The 20,092-nt window shown below is 41.1% G+C and overlaps 2 protein-coding genes and 1 non-coding gene across 3 annotated transcripts; 2 read left to right on the forward strand and 1 right to left on the reverse strand.

Annotated features, from left to right (window-relative positions):
• The first annotated feature begins 7,342 nt into the window (after positions 1 to 7,342).
• Positions 7,343 to 8,377, forward strand: LOC148907506 (52 kDa repressor of the inhibitor of the protein kinase-like). The gene has a single exon (XM_089035266.1). It carries the CDS (start codon positions 7,343 to 7,345, stop codon positions 8,375 to 8,377), a length of 1,035 nt encoding a protein of 344 aa, XP_088891392.1.
• A 28-nt stretch (positions 8,378 to 8,405) lies between these two features.
• Positions 8,406 to 9,576, forward strand: LOC148907507 (52 kDa repressor of the inhibitor of the protein kinase-like). The gene has a single exon (XM_089035267.1). The coding sequence runs from the start codon at positions 8,434 to 8,436 to the stop codon at positions 9,574 to 9,576; it is 1,143 nt and encodes a 380-aa protein (XP_088891393.1). The 5' UTR covers positions 8,406 to 8,433.
• Positions 9,577 to 15,977: 6,401 nt separating this feature from the next.
• Trnaa-agc (transfer RNA alanine (anticodon AGC)) lies at positions 15,978 to 16,050 on the reverse strand. The gene has a single exon. It is a non-coding gene; the product is annotated as a tRNA-Ala (tRNA).
• Positions 16,051 to 20,092: the final 4,042 nt, after the last annotated feature.

Genomic DNA, 20,092 nt, shown 5'->3' on the forward strand with positions numbered 1-20,092 from the left:
GGCACTTTTTTGAAATAGTTTGCAGCCCTTCTTAACAAATTCCTTAACCTCTACGCAACATTCTGAGACCTATTTTGAAATAGTTTGCGTCCCCTCTTAACAAATATCTTAACCTCTACGCAACATTATTGACCCTTTTACATGGGGTAGCGCATGAAATCCTTTACGGATTCCTTGGCCCACGTTGCCATCGTTATCAAAGCGCCAAACCGTTCTGCGCGCTTTAGGCCGCACATTTCCTCATATAGCTCCTTTACGCGTTCATTCAGCCGGTCTATCTCCTCCCTTTGCATTTCGACCGTCCTCTCCAGGTCTGACTTCCTTTCGACGACGTTAACCATTGCTTTGACTGCTTCCACGGGCTCCATATATTTCAGGTAATAAATTACCTTAGTGAAAATCCCTGTGATTTTCTAAAATATAATGGAACCAAATCACATGCCTTGTAACGCTCTGATAGTAGGACCCACCGGCTGCGGAAAGACCCAGTTTGTGGTAGAGCAGCTATTAGGACCCTTTAGATACCGTTTCGACTATATCGTGCTACTTTGCCCCACCTACGTGAACAACCGCACCTGGACGGGCGTAGGCGCAAAAGATGACGACTTCTTTGTGGATATCTTAGACCCTAACGAGTTATCCAGCCCTCTTAAGTTCTGGCACAAACAATTCCCTAAAGATACGCAAACCTTGCTCATACTAGATGACATTGCCTGTGGGGACGACGTAAAAAGACGCACCTCCGAATTAGTGAAACTCGCTTTTAGCGGCCGGCATGACAATATTAGCGTTTGGTTGCTCTCGCAGCAGCTTACCAGTGTCTCCAAGCCTTTTAGGGAAAACATAGGATCTCTCGTAGTATTTTATACTCCGAGCCGATCTGACCTGGAAACCATCTTAAGCGACTACGGCGGTGAAATATCCAAGGAACAGCTGCATGAATACATGCGGCATTTGAAGACGCACCAACATTCCAAAATGATCTTCTCTTTGAGGTTTCCGTACGAGGTAAAAATCTGCGATCTTTAACTCCTAACATATATGGAGATTGAGCAGTTGATAGAAGTCCCCACACAGCTAGATGAAAGTAACCTTAAGGAACAACTTAACATCCTCGTGTCTTCTGGGAAGTGCAAAGAAATGATAGGCAAGGAACTTACCCATGAGCAAGTTAATAAGTTGTCAGAAGAGGAAGTTAAGAAGTTCCATAAGAGGTACGAGGCCGCCCTTGCAAGTAAGACCACGGACGCCGTCGCAAACTCCGCTATCCGACTTGCCACCAAGCTTCTCGGACTTGCACTACCCATAGACGACGTGGAGCAACTGCGGAAGGACATAAGCGAGGACTACGTTATTGCTCAAGAACTTAAGATAACCTGCGGGTGGTTGTCTTTGAAGTGCGGTAAGTTAATGGCAGTCGCCTCTGCGGCACTTCACGTAGCTCAGCACGTCGACTTGAAGGAACTTACGACGTCTTGGAAGGACTTCAAGAAGGACAGAGAAGTCGAAAGGATATTTACGGCAGCACTTGCTGAGGTACCTGATCAAGTCGCCTCAAGTCCTTCTTAAGTACTTACTTAAGTCATCCTCAGGAATTACCCAGGTCGCCTAAAGTACCTAGTTAAGTACTTGCTCAGGTCCTATTAAGTTACTTATCAAGTCCTTCAAGTCCTTAGATATAAATGAGTGAAGCTGAATCAAAGGCGGAGGAGCAGCCCCAAGAGGAGCAAAAGATTACCAAGGCTAAATCTCCAGGCAGAGTCGCTGCCGGTAAGAAGCTCGCAGAGATGAACAGGAAGAACAAAGCCAAAAAAGAAGAAAAGGTGGAGGACGAAGGCGAATCCTTTATTAATCCTGGGTACGTCATTGGCGCATTAGGAGTTGCTATAGCAGCAGGCAGCCTCTACTTACAATGGCGGGCTACGAAGCCAAAAGTAGAACCCGTGCATGTGACGCAGGAGCCTAGAAGCAAAATACCCGCGATGGAGTAATAACCTTCTCGCTCTGTAATATAATGTCAACCGCGTTATTGAAAACTGTTGAAGAAGCAGCTATTATTACTTCTATTGTTGCGGGTATTAGTTGGGTAGGTAAGAAAGTGCTCAAAGAAGACTTTACTGAAGACCCAAGCAAGAGCTTCGCTAACTTTGCCAAGATGACCGCTGCCGTAGGCGGGGCTATCATGGTAAAGGATTACCTACGAAAGGAAAAGTACATCCCTAATGTATAAATGGCTACCTTGCTCGCAGGCGGAGTTATTGCAGCTTTAGCATTCACTGGAGCTAATTATGGCGGTCAGTATTTGGATAGATTAGTTAGAGGCGACAAAAGCGGAGAATTAGCCGCTGAAAGGAAGAGACATGACTTGGAAAAGTATCAAAGGGACGTGGCAGCTTGGAATGAAAAAAGACAAGCTTACAGGGATTGGTTGGACAATAACTACCAAGACAAAATGCAGGCAGACAAGAACTTTGAAAACACAGACTACGCCTTTAAACTCTATGCACAGGCGCACCCCGACTTTAGAATGAGAAAGCCTCAGTTCAAGAATTACTACCAGACTTCTAAGAAACAAAAAGACAATGAGCTGGTATTCGTAGGAGTTGCAGGGCTGGCCGGAGGCGTAGCTTTGGCGTATTTCGTTTAATCTCGCTACGCGAGCTTCTAGTGGTACCTAAAATATAATGATCGTCTTTTTGGAAAGCGATAAGAATAACTTTACCACTTACTTGAATCCCCCCATCAAAGCCTATAAGGTTCGGCTGGTTAGTTGCTCTTTGTACAATTCTTGGTATAATTTAGTCAATGCCTTGGTCACCGTACTTAAGGCGCCTGGCAAATATCAAGGTGAAATGCTACCCGATGGACATTACACGCCTATCATCCTTGCTAAGGAGCTCGCCAAGCGCGGTTATACTCTCACCACGGGATTGCCGCACGAAATGACCCTCAAACATAATATGCCAAACTATTCAGTAACTTTTGGAAAGTTTGACCCACTGGGGTCATTATTATGTGCCTCGGGCAAGACAATTACCGACACAGCCATACCTGTGAAATGGAAAGTTGCATCCTCTTATGAAGTCTATTGCGACTTGGTCCATAGTTACAACAATGGAGAAAAGTCTTCTCTCATGTCCAAGTTTGTGCCCAGAGGTAATCCATTTGACCTGGTAGAATACGCTCCCATTTCTTTAAGCTATGACTTGTCTAATTTGGTAGAGAGCATGAGCATCACCATTAAGGTGGACGGAAAGACGGTGGATTTCAACGGACGAAAGATCAATCTTGTTTTGGAATTCATATAATGGGTCGAACTGAGAACAAACTTAAAAGGATTTACTTTGGGCCTGAGGGCTATTGGAGAGGAGCGTCAGCTATTAAGAAACTCGCGACCGCGGCCAGGGTATCAGAAGAAACGGCTAAGAACTGGTTAAAAAAACAAACCCTCTGGCAGGTTTATCTTCCCGTGCCCAAGTACATTCCCAGGCCCAGCTTCACCGTAAATGCCCCTAATGAAGTTCATCAGGCGGATTTGCTTTTCTTACCGCACGACAAGGTGAGAAGAAAGACCTATAGGTACGCTTTGACCGTAGTTGATATCGCAAGCAGATATAAGGACGCCGAAGCCATAACCAGCAAGGATTCTGGGGAAGTCGCAGAGGCCCTGAGTAGGATTTATAAGCGCGTCTTGAAATGGCCCAAGCTGCTGCAAGTGGATGCGGGGACAGAGTTCATGGGCGTGGTTACCAAGACCCTGAAAGACCACGACACTAAGATTAGGAGAGCCGAAGCTGAGTACCACAAGGGTCAAAGCATTGTCGAAAGATTTAATAAGACCCTGGCCGAGCGTCTCTTTGGATACCAGTATTGGAAAGAGCTGGAAGATTCCTCCAAACGCAACAGGGAATGGACTCAGAGGCTCCCCCAGGTTGTCGCGGCTTTAAATAACGAGGCGGCCAGGGCTACGGGAATAAAACCCAAGGATGCCATAAAAAAGAAACACGTTGAGCACAAGTCCTACGTCAAAAGTTCAAGGGCGGTCTTCCCCCAGGAAAAGAGATTAGGCGAAGTCACGGTTCGATATCTCTATGAGCCGGGTGAATTAGAAGGAGGATCCAAAAGAGCTACGGATCCTAATTGGTCTTTGGAAACTTACCAGATCCAAAGCGCGATAGCTAAGAAGGGTCAGCCCATCTTGTATTATCTTCATGATGGTCCCACGCGTGGGTTCGTCAAAGAAGAACTGCTTATCGTGTGATGCCCAAATGCTATCGTATGGATGCCATCATCACACATCCATCTCTTACCATCAAATGCTGACAGTGACACCTTCTCCTGCGTAACGTTGTGTATTTGATGTTTAAAGGACCGCAGGGAGTTCATTTGGTGCTTCTGAGACTTTTGAGTTTGAAGCACATCCACGTACGATTGGTGAGTCAAGTCTTTCTTCACCACGTACTTTTTTACACCTTTGGCTTTCTTATCTGCGCCGTCTGTCTTTAGTACGCTGTACATCTTCGGTTTTAACCCGACGTACTCCACGGTTGGCTTGCCTAGCATTTCATCCTTCATCTTCCCGATAACCTTCTTGTTCTTCGCAGAGTAAAGTGGGTGATCCCTCGGGTAACCAGACGTGTCGTATTCGTCAATGTCCTCCAAGCAGTCCGCGTAAACGTCGGGTGTCTCTATCTCCATTATCAGAGAGTCGGTGTCCGTGTATAGCAGGTGACAGCGGTCTCCGTACTTTGGCTTTAGCTTGTCATAGTAGAACTCGTACATCAGCAGTTTTGACAGCTCCAGGACGGTAAATCCGGCGTATACATGCTTGTTTAAGAAAAGGTTTGCCTTCTTCATATGAATTACAAAGAAGTTCAACATATCTACATAGCGGACAAACCCTGGTTGCGACACATACGCCTCTGCTTCTTCGCGAGTGTTAGCAATCTTTATGGAAACACGCTTGCGAATGTTCTCCATGGTCTTTCCGAAAACACTATTATTCATCAGCTTGAATAAATTCTTCTCGAAATCGTTCTTTGCTGCTGTGCGCTTTTCCGTGTTGAAATCTATGTAAGGTTGCATCCACGGCTCTTGACGAAACTTCAAAGCGCGGTGTACCTTTGTCACACGCATTCCGTGGCGCACATAGAATTGCAGGTTGCGATAGTGAACAACGTAATTTTTCTTGTTCATCAAGTTCATCGTTAATTTACGGTACGGCTTGTAGTTGGGGCATAGACGCTTTTGTAGTGGTGATAGCTGTTCGAAAGGTATTTCGATTGCTTCCGGGGCAAGTGGGTAGTCGTTGTGAAGGTGGTGTAGTTCTGGCGGGTACTCCAAATCCACCTCCAGGATGAAGCCTTTGCGGCTGTCAGGTCTTATCCGCATGTAGTACTCTGACTCGCGTGGTTCTGTCCACTCAAAGTCGCGCACAGGTAGGTGCTGGGACATTGCTCACCCATAGAGGTTGTTAGCATCCAGGTAAAAGATGTAGGTGTTTGGCTTTTCAGGGTCGTACCCCTCCACCTGGGGATTGTTCGCTCTGGCGTAACGCCTGCTGGGTCCGCAGACTCCACCACGGATACCGTCTTCCATAAAGCGGTACATTTCATAATCGGTTAGGAGGTCCAGCCGTGCGTCTGTCTTCTTCAGCAGCGCACTCCAGGAAATCCCAGGAGCCGTATAGAAGTTCGCTGGATCCAACCCGTAGTAAGACATAGCCATCTTTCGAAAGCTTTGAAAGACGTCTGCTAGTAGGACGACGTCTGACAACAGGTAAACGTCGTGGTAATCTCCCATGTTCTTACATTCGTGGCGCTTCCAAACCTCCTTTGCGTGCTCGTACTCAGCGTCAGATATTCCCGCTTCATTTAGGGTGCTGTAGAAGCATTCTTGGGGTGGCAGCTGCTTTTCCTCGAAGCGCTCCCAGCAATTCATGTATTCGTATGAATACACGCCTTTCCTTTCCGCGCCGTATTTATCGGATATCGGTGAATCCTCGTTGTATTTTGCTAGATTGGCTAAGGAATCTGCCATGAACTGCTGGGAGTCCAGGAATTTCAGCTTACCAATGGTTACGGACATATACCGTTCTTTGTTGTTAGGTATGCACTTTACTTCGTGCCCCTCTACGCCTTGCAGCAAGAGATGGGAGTCGTACCCACGAAGATTGTGAAAAAACACGGGAATCTCCATGTTTGGGTCTATCCGTTGTCTACATTTCCAGTGTGATGCACCTTTAAACTCACCAGTGATTTCACAGCAATCCATCACTTTGTCTGTGTAAAAGTCTTCCTCTATGGGGTCGCCGCAGTGAAAGCAGTGCGTGGAAGGCTTGCCGGGCTTATCCCCGTCTCTTGTATAACGTCCACATGTGGGGTGCGCTTCTCCTAAGTAAGCCCCATCCTTATCCCAGGCTTTCTTTGCTCGGCGTCCGTACTTTAGAACGCCTAGCTCGCAAACGTGGCACTTCTGTGCTGCGTGATATGCCCCTAACTGCTCTTTGGTCAACTTAACCTTCTTTTTATGCATTAACCGGCGTCGAATGTATTCTTCCTCTTCTTCTAAAGTTGTGAGGAAATTCCGTGCAGCGTTAGGGCCTCGGTAAAGCACTGGCTCATCCGCTTCACCGTCGCAGCGAACGACTACGTAACCATACGAGCAAATCTCGTGTAGCCCTTTCTTTTGCGTGTTACCAGCTTCCTCATACTCATCGGTAATCAAGGACTCGAAGTCCGCGTAAATCACGTAAGGCACTTTGTTTTGGCGTTCAAGGGTGGATCCAGGGTAGTTTACGTGATTTCCGTAAACTACTCAATTTTTTTCAAAGCTACACATTTCTTTCTAAATAATGTCAAAATATGTGTATTACATTATTCTAGAAACTTCTAGAAACAACTCACTTGGTTGTTTTTCAGTTAATTATTAAAGAAAAGTCAAACGAAAATGAGTAATCTCGTCATTTCTGCCGATTTATTACCGATTCCCGCAAAAATTTTCGGGTTTCGGATATCTCCGTCGGTACGCATCGGAATGCTATCGGAAAACGATCGGAAAACAGCCTTTGTCAAATAGAACCTCAGGGGGTGAGCGTGCGTAGTTGTAGAGCTAGGCCGGTGTGATGATCGTAAACTACTCAAAGACTTCTCTGATTGGCTGGAAACACATTGATTGTTTTGGAAACCACTCAAACCCTTTTCTGATTGGCTATCTACTTTGCAAACTACCTCATAAACTACCAGCAAAACTATAAAAAGCTAGACCTACCCCCGTTGGGTCTCTTTCGTTCTTATGATTAGAGTCTTAGACTTGCTGTAGTTTGAACGAAGGAAATTCTACAATGCGTGGCGACCCGATTTGCAGGAGGGAGGACTGTTCTCCTTTCGACATTGGCTTGAATTTTAAAGAAATTGGCTCTTCATCACCACAAGATAAGCTGGGGTTCATTGAGAATGTGTGGAAACCAGATGAGATTTTTGATTTCCCACTGTCAATAGAAAATAGAAAGCCTCGTAAGTTTGTCTTTGAATGGCTTAGAAGATATCCCTGGCTTGCATACTCTAAATATCTCGATGGAGCATTTTGTTTTCCCTGTGTTTTGTTTGGAGTAGAATCTGGTAGAAATGCTCATAAATTAGACAAGTTGTTGAAGTCCCCACTCACATGTTGGACTTCAGCGGCTTCGAGACTTACAAAACACGCCAGCAGTAAATGTGAGATGCACAATTTTGCTGTAATTGCCATGGATAACTTTTTGAAAACAATGAGGCAGCAAGCGGTCCCAGTAGATCAGCAGTTGAATAATATTATTCAACAGCAAATCGATAGAAATAGGACGGTCCTTAAGTCTTTGTTGGAAACGATAATTTTCTGTGGGCGAAACAACATAGCTCTCCGGGGTCAACGCGATGATGACCCAACAAATGCTAGTCTATCAGGAAACTCTCAGGCTCTGCTAGAATTTCGAGTGCAGAGTGGTGATCAAATACTACAGAATCACCTGGAAACTGCACCCAGAAATGCAACTTACATTTCTAAAACCATCCAGAATCAGATGATAGAAACAGTAGGTTCTTACATTTTAACTAGTTTGTCAAAGGAAATCAGAGACAGTAAGTTTTTCTCTGTTATGGCAGGTGAAGCTGCAGACATTTCTAACAAAGAAAATCTTTCTTTAGTGATAAGATTTCTTGATTCAAGAAATATGATTAGAGAAGAATTTATTGGGTTTTCTCTTTGTGATGAGGGAACAACTGGAGCTGCCATCAAAGATAAAATACTTACAGCAGTAGCAGAATTAGGACTTTCTATGGACGACTGCAGAGGCCAGTGTTATGATGGGGCAGGCAATATGCAATTTATGTTCACTGTATGAACCACAGGCTGAATTTGTGTTTTGCTGACACATGCCAACAACCACTTGTTAGAAACATGATGGATACTGTTAAAAGAATTTCTGATTTTTTTAACAATTCACCAAAGAGACAGCAGTATTTGGTCATGAAGGTTAAAGAGATAATGCCTCAAGCTAACCATACTGTTCTGATAAATGTATGCCGAACAAGATGGATCGAAAGAATAGAAGGAATGGACAGAGTTGTAGAACTTCTTCGTCCTGTTGTTGCTGCGCTTGAAGACATATCAATGAACAACAATGATCTTGGAACTGGGGACTGGAATCGACCTAGTAGAAATGATGCACAGACCTTACTGAATGCAATAACTTTTTCATTTATTGTTGCTATTGTTATTGTTAGACACATGTTAGATTTAACCCGACCTCTCACTGTCAAATTACAAAAGAAAGCAATGGATCTTCTCAAGGTAAAGGATGAACTTGCACTTTTAAAGTCAGTCTTAACAGAGATGAGAACTGACATTGATGCCAGGCACAATGCACTCTACCAGGAAGCTGTCACTTTAGCAGGTCAAGTTTCAGTTCAACCAACCATGCCTAGAGTAGCTCAGAGACAAGTTCACAGAGCCAATGCTGCAGCCCAAAACCCTGAAGAATATTATAGGACAAATTTAACTGTAGTTTTTCTAGACCATATAGTCCAACAACTGAACAACAGATTTCAAGATGATGTGTTTGTTTGCTACAGAGCACTTTCAGTTATTCCATCAATTATGCTGGCCACTGGTATTGTTCGGAAGGATAATGTATTAGCCTTTTGTGAACATTATAGGCAGGATATACCTAATTATGCAGGTTTACAAGCAGAACTTATTCTGTGGGAGAGAATGTGGATGAGGAAAGATGATCTAGGAGAGGAAATCCCTGATAGTTTAGAAGGGACACTTGAGCACATTGACAATGTTGCTTATGCTAATATACATACCATACTTCAAATCCTTATAACTATCCCTATGTCATCTGCTTCTTGTGAAAGGTCCATTTCAACCCTCCATAATCTTAAGAACTACTTAAGAAATACTATGGCTCAAGACAGAATGAATGGACTGGCACTGATGCATTCCCACAGAGACATGGATTTAGATCTTGAGGAAATAATAGATTTATTTGCTACTTTAAATCCTAGACAAATGAGAATGGAGAATATCTTACAGTAATATTTTATACAATATTTTTTGGACCACCACTCCAGTGTTCTTAGAGTACTTTTGAGTTATGTTCCATCTGGATTAATAATTATCTGATTTTTAATCCTTAAACTGATGGGGAACAGTACAGGAACAAGGTGGAATTTTAAAAAACTTATTCTTTTCTGAAATCTATAATATTGTTCACTGGGTTTTAATTAAGCTTGAATGGTCTTTACATATTCTCAACTGAACTCAGCAATGAACTCATCTATAGTGGAACACCTCAATCTAAATAAGGTAATGTATTCATTTTGTATAATTTGCTAGTACATGTAAATTCTAGTACACTGATATTGTGACTGTATGTTCTCTATTTTTCATAAAGTATTCAATTTGCTGCCATGTCACTTTTCCTTTAATAGCATATATTTTGCATTGTACTTTTACATACTAATACTTTTGATGTCATTTTTTTCACATGATGTCCTTTGATGTGCTAGATTCTTCAACTGAGATAAATCTGTACAAGGATCTTGACTGCAGACAGCATGCTATGGTAGATGTATCCTTTTAGGCAGTTTATAACTAATAGGGGTATGGTGGGTTGGGTATAAATTCAGAGTAAACTACTCATGTCCAAACCCTGGATCCACCCCTGGCGTTTGTGGTCGTCGTATCGTATATCTTTGCTTACTGGCAGCTGAATTCTTTGCGCTGGCTCCTCGACTCCTCGACAAATTTGGTCGTGCTTCTTCAATGCTTTTAAATCTTTAAATAGTAACAGGCAGGCATCGCAGTAAAACCTTTTGTGTCCGTGTTTACTATGCATGGCAAATAGACGGCTTGGCGACTTCACCCACGAATAATGCTCACCATGGTAGAAAAGGTTTATGCGCTCTCCTCTGTTACATGAAACATGTAGGGGAACTATGGTCTTTTCTCGGACACCGTAAACATTTATAGCAAGCTCGTTTCGCTCTTCAAAGTCGGGTATGCATCGTATTTCCATTGGAAACTCTACGTCAGACCAATCTAGGTCGTCGTGTGGATACTTAGACGTTCTGAATGGATTTTGATTCACTGGATACAACGCTGATCGCAGTGCACATTGAAAACACCTATTATCTTTGTTACGCACACTGATAATTGCCTTCTTACGCTCTATGAAAGTTGGCAGTGGCACGTAAGAACCACCACGAATCGGCACGTAACGGGCAATGCTAATCGTAGCACCTTTGATAGCTGTTACAGTCCATCCGGATCCTTCTCGGGTGTACTTGGCAAGTGATTCCGAAATTGGTTCGATTTGTGAGGACACCCTTTGATCCAAATCCGTCGACTCTAAGACTGTGAGCGTTTTGGTGCGCAACCAAACTGTCGTTTCCGTTTCATCTTTCATCAAATTAACCTCCACCACAATAGATACTTTTGCAGCTCCTAACTCTTCTATACCTCTCTCTATCAATCGCTGTATGCGTCTCGCGTTCGTATCCCAATACCTCCGCAAATCTATCGCAGAACTACCAGCGATGGCGTAAGTTTCGAAATTGTATTGCGAGTCCATTGTCTATATATAAGGAATATTTTTTCGAAGGCAACATGGAGAATACCCGTAGGATCATTCTTGACCCCATGAATGCCCGCTTTTTGAGACCCCTGTAATCCTCCGGGACCATTTTTTGGTGCCGTAGCTTTTACTGCGTTTTTGGAATTTCATTACTACGCGAATTTGATTAACTCAGGAAATCATGGGGTTAGGTCGGGTGAATCAGGACTGGTATGCCCTATACTACTGATCCCAATATCAAGGACAAATAGACATATAAAGTCGTTCATACCTAGGGCCACCTGGCTCGTAAGTACATAATTTTTAGATATAAATATTGTATATATTAATGATTTTAACCATGTAAATACACCGTATATTTTATTTAAAGTTGATAAATAAAGTTTATTATTACTATTATTATTATTATTATTATTATTATTATTATTATTATCATTATTATTATCATTATTATGCTGGACCAACCTTAAGCCACCCAGGATGCAGGACTGTCCTGCATCAAAAATCGAGTATCACAGACTGATCAATCTGGAGATAAAGAAGTCCGCAGCATCATCATCTGAGGAAGTTGAGACTCAAACCCAGATAGAGGTACAATGTGTTATTGTTTAATTTTCATAGTTTGCTTTCCTATACAGCATTAGTAAAAATAACTTTTTTTTGACAGACGCAGTTCTCATTTCGCCAGACCACCCCTGCAAGGCTAACCGCTTGCATCTCGCACCAACACTAAACTCGCTCACTATGTGTCATGGCAGCCCGATCCAGAGGCCTATGCCACCAATGCGTTCACCCTTTGTTGGACTGATCTCAAATGTTATGCTTTTCCTCCATTCAGTCTCATTGCAAGGGTACTATCGAAAGTTCAAGAGGACCAGGCTCAGTATGTTTTGCTCATAGCTCCAATTTGGAAAACTCAAGTATGGTATCCAGCTCTGCTGTGCCTATTGGTCGAGCGTCCTGTGTTGCTGCCAAGATGGAATACTCTGCTGAAACTGATTCACAGCGGTCCTTTTCATCCTCTCCGCCATCAGTTCCAGTTGGGCGCTTGGCCTATCTCAGGGAATATCTGCAAAATCAGGGAGTTTCAGAGAGGGCTTCCTCCATCATCTCCATGTCCTGGACTGCCGGAACGCAGAGACAATACAGAAAACCGTGGACTCAGTGGGTTAGCTGGTGTAATCGACTCCAAGTCGATATTCTTTACTCTCCTGTAACGACGCTTTTGGATTTTATTGTGAATGTCTATGACGAAGGTAAATGCTACAGTACTGTAAACACTTACAGATCAGCGGTTTGCGTGACCATCAAATCTATTTGCTGACGAGATCTTGGTTCCCACCATCTGGTATTCAGACTGATGAAGGGACTGTTTGTCATGAAACCCCCAACTCCTCGATACAGTTCTATTTGGGATGTGGCTGTCGTCACTAATTATCTCCGCACCCTTGGTCCCGTCCACCAACTCTCATTAAAGACTCTCTTACACAAGCTGGCTGTCTTGATTGCCTTGGTGTCAGCTCAAAGAACTCAAACTCTGCAGGCCCTGGATATTACTAGTATGACTGTCAAACCGAACTGTATTGTGTTTGCTGTGGCTAGCCGACTTAAAACTACCAGAACAGGCAGTAGACCACTTCAAGTTCTTCTTCCAGGGTTGTCCCCCGAGAACCGTCTAATCTGCCAACGTGTTCACCTCCTGGAGTACATAAGGAAAACTGAGTCTCTCCGTCAAGGCAATACTCATTTATTTAATATTGTAAACCGTTCCAAAGTGTGTCATCCAGTACCATTGGCCGCTGGATCAAGAATATTCTTGAACAATCAGGCATTGATATAAACTCGTTCAAAGCTCATAGCACTCGCAGTGCTGCTATGTCTAAAGCTTTTTTCAGTGGTGCGTCCATTTCTAATATACTTAGCCTTGCTAATTGGTCTACATTTTCCAGGTTTTACAAAAAGAATGTAGTTCCTGGTCCTGACGAGGATATTGGTTGTGTTATTCTCACGTGATTCCATTTACACTAATGATATGAAAAATGAGTGAAAAATAAATGTCTTGATCAATAAACTACGTTTACTATGCCAAGTGTCATGTAAATCCTTTGATCTGCTGGCTTTGAATAGCGCGAGTATATATGAGGAGAATGAAAACTTAGGCAAGAGGTAACTTACCTTGCAGGATAATTCCAATCCTCCGAATCATATACGGAGCAGTTATGACCTCATATCTACCCACCCAAATGTCTTTGCTCATTCCCCCCTGGAATAAATTCGCAGTCGACAAAGGGTTTTTTCTTTCAACTTTATGTTTTTTAACATTATGTATCATTCAACAGAGGATCATTCCTTTGTTTGAGACACAACACAAACAAAGAATCTTATTCTGAAGGGAATGACACGTAGTCTGTAATCGGAAAACAATACGCCCGAGCCGAGGAGGTCTTCTATTACTGGTAGTCAATAAACACAAGTCAATGGTCTCTGCAGCCTCGTACTTTCATCAGTTTATCCGTTTTATCCGTATTAGAGTGCACGCACTAAACCCGTGAATGATATTTAGTAGCTAAATATTAATTAGTAGTAATTCATACCGAATTCTTTGTTTCCTGTTGTTCAATTATCACTATTTACAGTAGCACTAATAATTAATATTTGTTTCACGGGTTTAGTGCGAGCACTCTAATTCTTTGAACTTTCTCTAAACAAAACTACTTTCTTTTGATCTTTGATCCTTTTTTCACTGGCTTTCGGAAAGCAGCCTCTTTGCAAGATGCCCTTCACTCCTTCCTTGCGCCGTTATATCTGTGTAGAAATGGATTGGGAAAAATTACGATACTATAGCAGTATATTGAATGGGCAAATGAAGTTTTTACCAACTTCATCTTGGGGCTTGGAGGGTTGAGGTGCTAGGGTCATTATGCTGCAGGATTGACAGCTCGTAATACCCATCTTGGTATCACGGCCGTCAGTGTAGTATAAGGTCATGCAGCATAAAGTTTGCAATGAGGGAGGCTCTAAAAATAACAAAGGAACTATTAGTTGGCTGAAAATGAAAACATGAGCAATGACTTTAAATTTGATACTTTGTGGCAAATGCCACTACCAACACCGAGATCAAGTAGTCAGACACTTCCTTTGCTTCCTCCATGGAGTTGGGCTCTGCCGCTTTTATCTTTTTCTTGTTATAAAATTTGAGCAGGCGCAGTTTTCATGGCTTGCCATGAATGATGATCTGGATGATCACCTTCACCTTAGCATACGATATCATGGATTAGTTTACATAAATACATAAACGCTCTTTCATTGAGTCACATTTCCTCCTCAAGAGACAGCTGCAGCTTCTTCTTCTAACTTAGGGAACAGTGAATTCAAATAACAATAATTAATAATTTAATCACTTATTGTGCGCGCATTCTATGCAATGATTATGCGCGCATTACAATAATAATATAATATAATATAATATAATATAATATAATATAATATAATATAATATAATATAATATAATATAATATATATAACAATATAACTATTTACAAACAAGATGAATAAATATATATTGATAAATTCTAAAAAACTATCAAAATGCTAATTTAAAAAGGTGGGTTTTAAGATGGCGCTTAAACAAACTAACATCTTTAATGGAAGTGCATTCCAGAGAAAGAGCAAGAAATGGCATCTAGCTTTAATCATTACCATCTACACCAGGGTTAAGTTGTGTTCCTTGTGGCGTATCAACCACTCTAAAAATGTCTCCAGTGACCTGAAGTACACTTTTAGAGTGGTTACGGCTTTGGGTTTTCCTGCCGTCCTGTCCCGGTGGGCCTGGAAAAAGCACAGCCACACTTTTTTTGGATCACCGAAGCACTCCATAGAATAGAATCATTAGAATAGAATAATTGATTTAATGTTAAATAACACAGGGAGTGGTCGCCCAATCTCCCGAGCCAGAGGCTCATGTAAACTGTGCTTGACAAGAACAACAACAAAAAATGTATACGATAAGAATTAAAAATCTAGACACAATAAATAATAAGAACTAAATTAAATTTATGATAATCTATATATATGTATATATTTATATCAATAGAAAAACTAGAGGTCGTCACTTTACGTGCTATGTTCTTGACCTTAAACGAAACGTCAGAAGAGGTAAACATTCATGCCTTCCACGTACCGAACAGTGATAGTGACGTACGCTTGCGGCGTCTTACTTCGCCTGCTCCTCCGATGTCTCCCCGTGCCGCGTCATACGAAAGCACAGGTACTCGCGTAGCAGCTCCTTCAAGGTCTTGGTTTTGGGGGCTGCTTCCTGTCCCTTGCCCTGAGGTAGAGATATGTCGGAGACATCCTCATTCTCGCAATCAGACACTGACTCGCAGCCTGATTCAATTTCTGAGTCACTCTCTGATTCCAACCCGGATGATGATGGTGGCTCCTGGTCACTGTCTTCGTCCAGAACCATGATACGCCTGAAAGGAAGAGAAAGAGTAGACCTCAGTATTAATAACTTACTACGTTTTTCTGCTTTATATGCTTACCTCTTTTTCGGCAGAGGTTTTTGTATTTCCCTAACCCCCCCTCCTCCTCCTTCCTCTCCACTTTCACATGGACCCTTTCAAGTAAAAGGCAGCAACATGAACATGATGTGCTATTGCAAATTACTGGCCATACATAAAAATACTTACCACTTTTCGGCTCTGAGGAAGGCAGCTATATAATCTTGTACCCTCTCCTGCTTGGTTATGCCATGTTTTTTTTGCAAAATGCCTGTCTAGTCATATGACCACAACCCTACAGATCAGAAAGTAATCGTGCATTTAAATAGAAAAACTCTATAGATAAAAAAACGTAACTTGGAGAATCCGGGTATCGATCCCGGTACCTCTCACATGCTAAGCGAGCGCTCTACCATTTGAGCTAATCCCCCTTGTTCTTTCAAGATATTCATGTTAGTTACGCTATTATCACATTACCCTACTTAAAGGGTTGCATATTGTACAAATGTTTTATCGATATCACTCCAGAGGATGGTCAAATGTATAGATGCAACCATCCTTAGGTAAAAATAACATGAGATCGGTTGTTAAAAAAGCCCTTAAACTCAATACTAAAAAGAACTTTGAACCTCAAAAACCAAATGCATTATTTGTGTTTATTATACGGCACACTAATTCCCATGTATCGCTCGAATTATGACCGCTTTCACTTGAATTGTTTGGTGAAAATATATTTAAAAAATATGCCAAAACATTTCCCACATCGGGAATCGAACCCGGACCATATGGTAATAAGATATCTGGAATTTTACGATTGGGGTATGTTTCGTTGATTTTATCCGATGAAATACACCATTTGCCGTTTTATAATTAGAAAAGAAGACAAAAATGAAAAAGGAAATATAATTCTCCAATTTTTCTTGAGTCCTACACATAGATGGGGAAGGGATTAATGATAAAACATAGATGGGAAAGGGATAAATGATAGAACATAGATGGGAAAGGGATAAATGATAGAACATAGATGGGAAAGGGATATATGATAGAACATAGATGGGAAAGGGATAAATGATTAACATAGATAGGAAAGGGATAAATGATAGGGTTTTATCGACCCACCTAATCCATTTGCCGATACTCCTTGGCCGTAGAAGGTTACGAAGCCTTCCGTTCATCCTTTGGCAGATCTGTCCGGGAGAGAGGGGACGGAACGTCCGAGCGGCTCAGCAGATTCGTACCAAGTGAGTAATGTAATCGATTATCATACAGTCGATTCAATAGACGATGTCGTCGACCGGCTCAAGCCTACGCGACTGGACCGAAAGAAATATGGGTAAAAACAAGGGCACTAGGACACCGAATGTGGTTGGATTTCTATAGGTTTTTTACCCTTTCGATTATTTGAATTAAATTAACGTTATATACTTGTTTACTTATCTTGTGTCCGTGTTCCTTCGTTGTCTTCGTTCGCTGTTGTAATGCAGACGTTTTCATTCCAAAGGTCAAACGGTTTGAATAGCCTACGAGCGTTACTTCTTTAACGGCCGTTCCGTACTTGACTCTGTTTGAACTATACCAACAACAACGCGACCGCGCGATGCTCCTTACGTCAGTAATATTCAACCGTCCAGTTAATATGGTTAATCAAATTCACCTTAAGTTCTATATAGAGACTCTATATAGAGACTCTATATGCATTTAAATAGAAAAAAGCTATAGCAAAAAACTTAACTTGGAGAATCCGGGTATCGATGGGAAAGGGATAAATGATAAAACATAGATGGGAAAAGGATAAATGACAGAACATAGATGGGAAAGGGATAAATGATAAAACATAGATGGGAAAGGTATAAATGATAGAACATAGATGGGAAAAGGATAAATGACAGAACATAGAAGGGAAAGGGATAAATGATAAAACATAGATGGGAAAGGGATAAATGATAGAACATAGATGGGAAAGGGATAAATGATAAAACATAGATGGGAAAGGTATAAGTGATAGAACATAGATGGGTAAAGGATAAATGATAAAACATAGATGGGAATGGGATAAATGATAGAACATAAATGGAAAAACAATAAATGTCACAAATTATCATATCAGGCTTGCTGATGCGCTCTAACAAACCCTTTAGAAGACGTCACGTGATGGGGGCTGGACGGAAAGACCTGGGAGGGCTGAAGAAACCCGTCCAGCCCTCCTCCATTACGCGCTTATTATTTATCAATTTTAGCTGATTTTTTAAAAGTTTAAACCAAAAATTTAGTGATGATAAAATGCATAATTTTGAGCAAAATATTTTCCTGTCTGACCCCAACCATTCAGGCAAAAAGTGCGAAAGAATACAAAAATAATAAAAAATGGCAAAAAAAAAAAAAAAAAAAAAAAAAGGACGGGAAAATGAGAAATGAATAAAACAAAGATATCAATATAGTGGTAGAAATGTATATTTGAAAAAAAATATGTTATTAGAATATATAATCTGATCACCGCATGCAGTCAAACTCGGTAGGGCCAGCATACAAATGGTTTACTTTCCTATGAAAATAGAATTAAAAGTGTCTTATAATCGTTGTAGTGCGTTTGGAAAAAGGTTTTTTTTTTTTTCGGAAATATTTTATTTTAACTCCGAAAAATGTTGCAAAGTCACTCTGAACATGAATCAATCCCCTCCCCTCCCCTGTGGTGTTGGTTTGTGTTGACATGTAAACGAGGCAGTCACGTGGTATCAGAGGAGCAGTCGACGAGAATAGTTGTAGTGTGAATATTTTCTGACTAAAAATCCTTCTTTTATTCCTCAAATATGGATCTTTACGGGCTCATACTGCATCCTAAAGGTAAAAGGACCTATCATATTAGCCATTTATTGTTTAATTTATTTATTTAGAGCGATATTTTAGAAATGAATTGATCGTAAAGAGTTCGGTTGCTCGTCGCCATGTTTTGGCGGGATTCATTCTCAACAATTTAGCTTCAAGTTGAACGATTTATTGCTTGAAAAAAACTTAAATATCCGAAATAAATCATGCTTTAATGCTTATTTAGGAATTTAGCAATGTTTTGTGGTAAATTATCTTTATTTTGTGCGATTTGGTTGGATTTTACTGCCTCATCAAACAGACTATTGAAGTCAGTTTTCGTTCGGCGTTTGATTTTTGTTTGCGCTTGGAATCTTGAATGAACTTCGAGTCAGACTAAAATACGAAATAAATACAAGTCATTATAGGAAGAAGAGATATCAGATTTCTCCATATTCAAAGATTACTGCAAGTCCCTTGCGATCGTAGGGTGAGAACTCGCTTAAAGTTCGTTTTGGAAGAACAGATAAACTTTTGTCGATCAAAGTTAGAAAGAACTGCTGCCCATGGCTCTTCAGCTTCACCTTCAGAGTCTTGGGATTGAAGGGTTAAATAAATCATTTTTGGAGATAAAAACCGATTTTTTTTGCGAGGATTTGGGCAAGCAAGCAATGAATCATCTCAAAATCCTGGTATTTTGGTTTCATTGAGGAGATCGTTTCGAGGAGATATAACGATCTTGTTGTCACACAACAGTTTTCTTTGCTTCTAAAGCTTTTGACTCATTTGCAATGTTTCTCTTACTAATCTTGTAATCTTAAATTTGATGTTACATTTAATTTCTCTTACTTCATTTTCCATGAGATTAAAATTTCCTTGAAGCTAAAAAATATGTTTTGGTGAAATACATCAATTTTATTTGGATGCCAAAAGACTTCATATTTGATAAGTGAAAACACCCAGTATTTTAAGTGCATATAAGGGTTGGCTGGTTTCATTTCCTAATCAATATTAATCGTTAAAATTAGTTGATTGATATTGATTAGTTATCGGTAGTAGATGATTAATCCATAGTTACACCAAGATAATATTATCGACTATCATCAATTAGCGTATCATCTGGGCTGCCATATTTGTCCGAACGATTGAAGAAATCATAGATTTGCCTTTTTTTGAATGAATCCTAAATCTCACTCGTCTCAAAAGCATGCACATTTGCACGGCTCACTTTAAAATCAAAATGCTTCATTTAAAATGTAAATACAGGCCAATATTTGCTCAAAGCTTTTCTCATAATAGTCTCCTACGCAGCCGCTATTAGTGTTGTCACGCCACGCTCACTCCCCTAAGTAGCTGCTGCTTACCCGAGCACAACATTCCATTCCCTTTGTCTGTGGTTAATCAATCAGGGAACAGTGTGACATTGATTTACTGCTCCATTCCAAGCAGGAGAATAATCAACATTACCCGAAAACTAACTTAAAGTGAGGATAAATGTTATCTCTGTTCTCAATCTTGTCTGAAGAATAACAGGATTTTTTTTCGTTTTTAACAAAAGTTCTGAGATATTTCAAGTCTTATCATATCTCGATTGACATGGATTTGAATAATTAATTGCAAAGTTTGTTCGTTTGCATAACGCTTGCTACGAAGTCCTCTTAAAGTTTGAGA

This window comes from Actinia tenebrosa, unplaced genomic scaffold (assembly GCF_029948245.1).
Source record: "Actinia tenebrosa isolate PJP-AT-01 unplaced genomic scaffold, QUT_ActTen_1.0 PGA_scaffold3__52_contigs__length_22856419, whole genome shotgun sequence".
NCBI classification, from domain to species: domain Eukaryota; kingdom Metazoa; phylum Cnidaria; class Anthozoa; order Actiniaria; family Actiniidae; genus Actinia; species Actinia tenebrosa.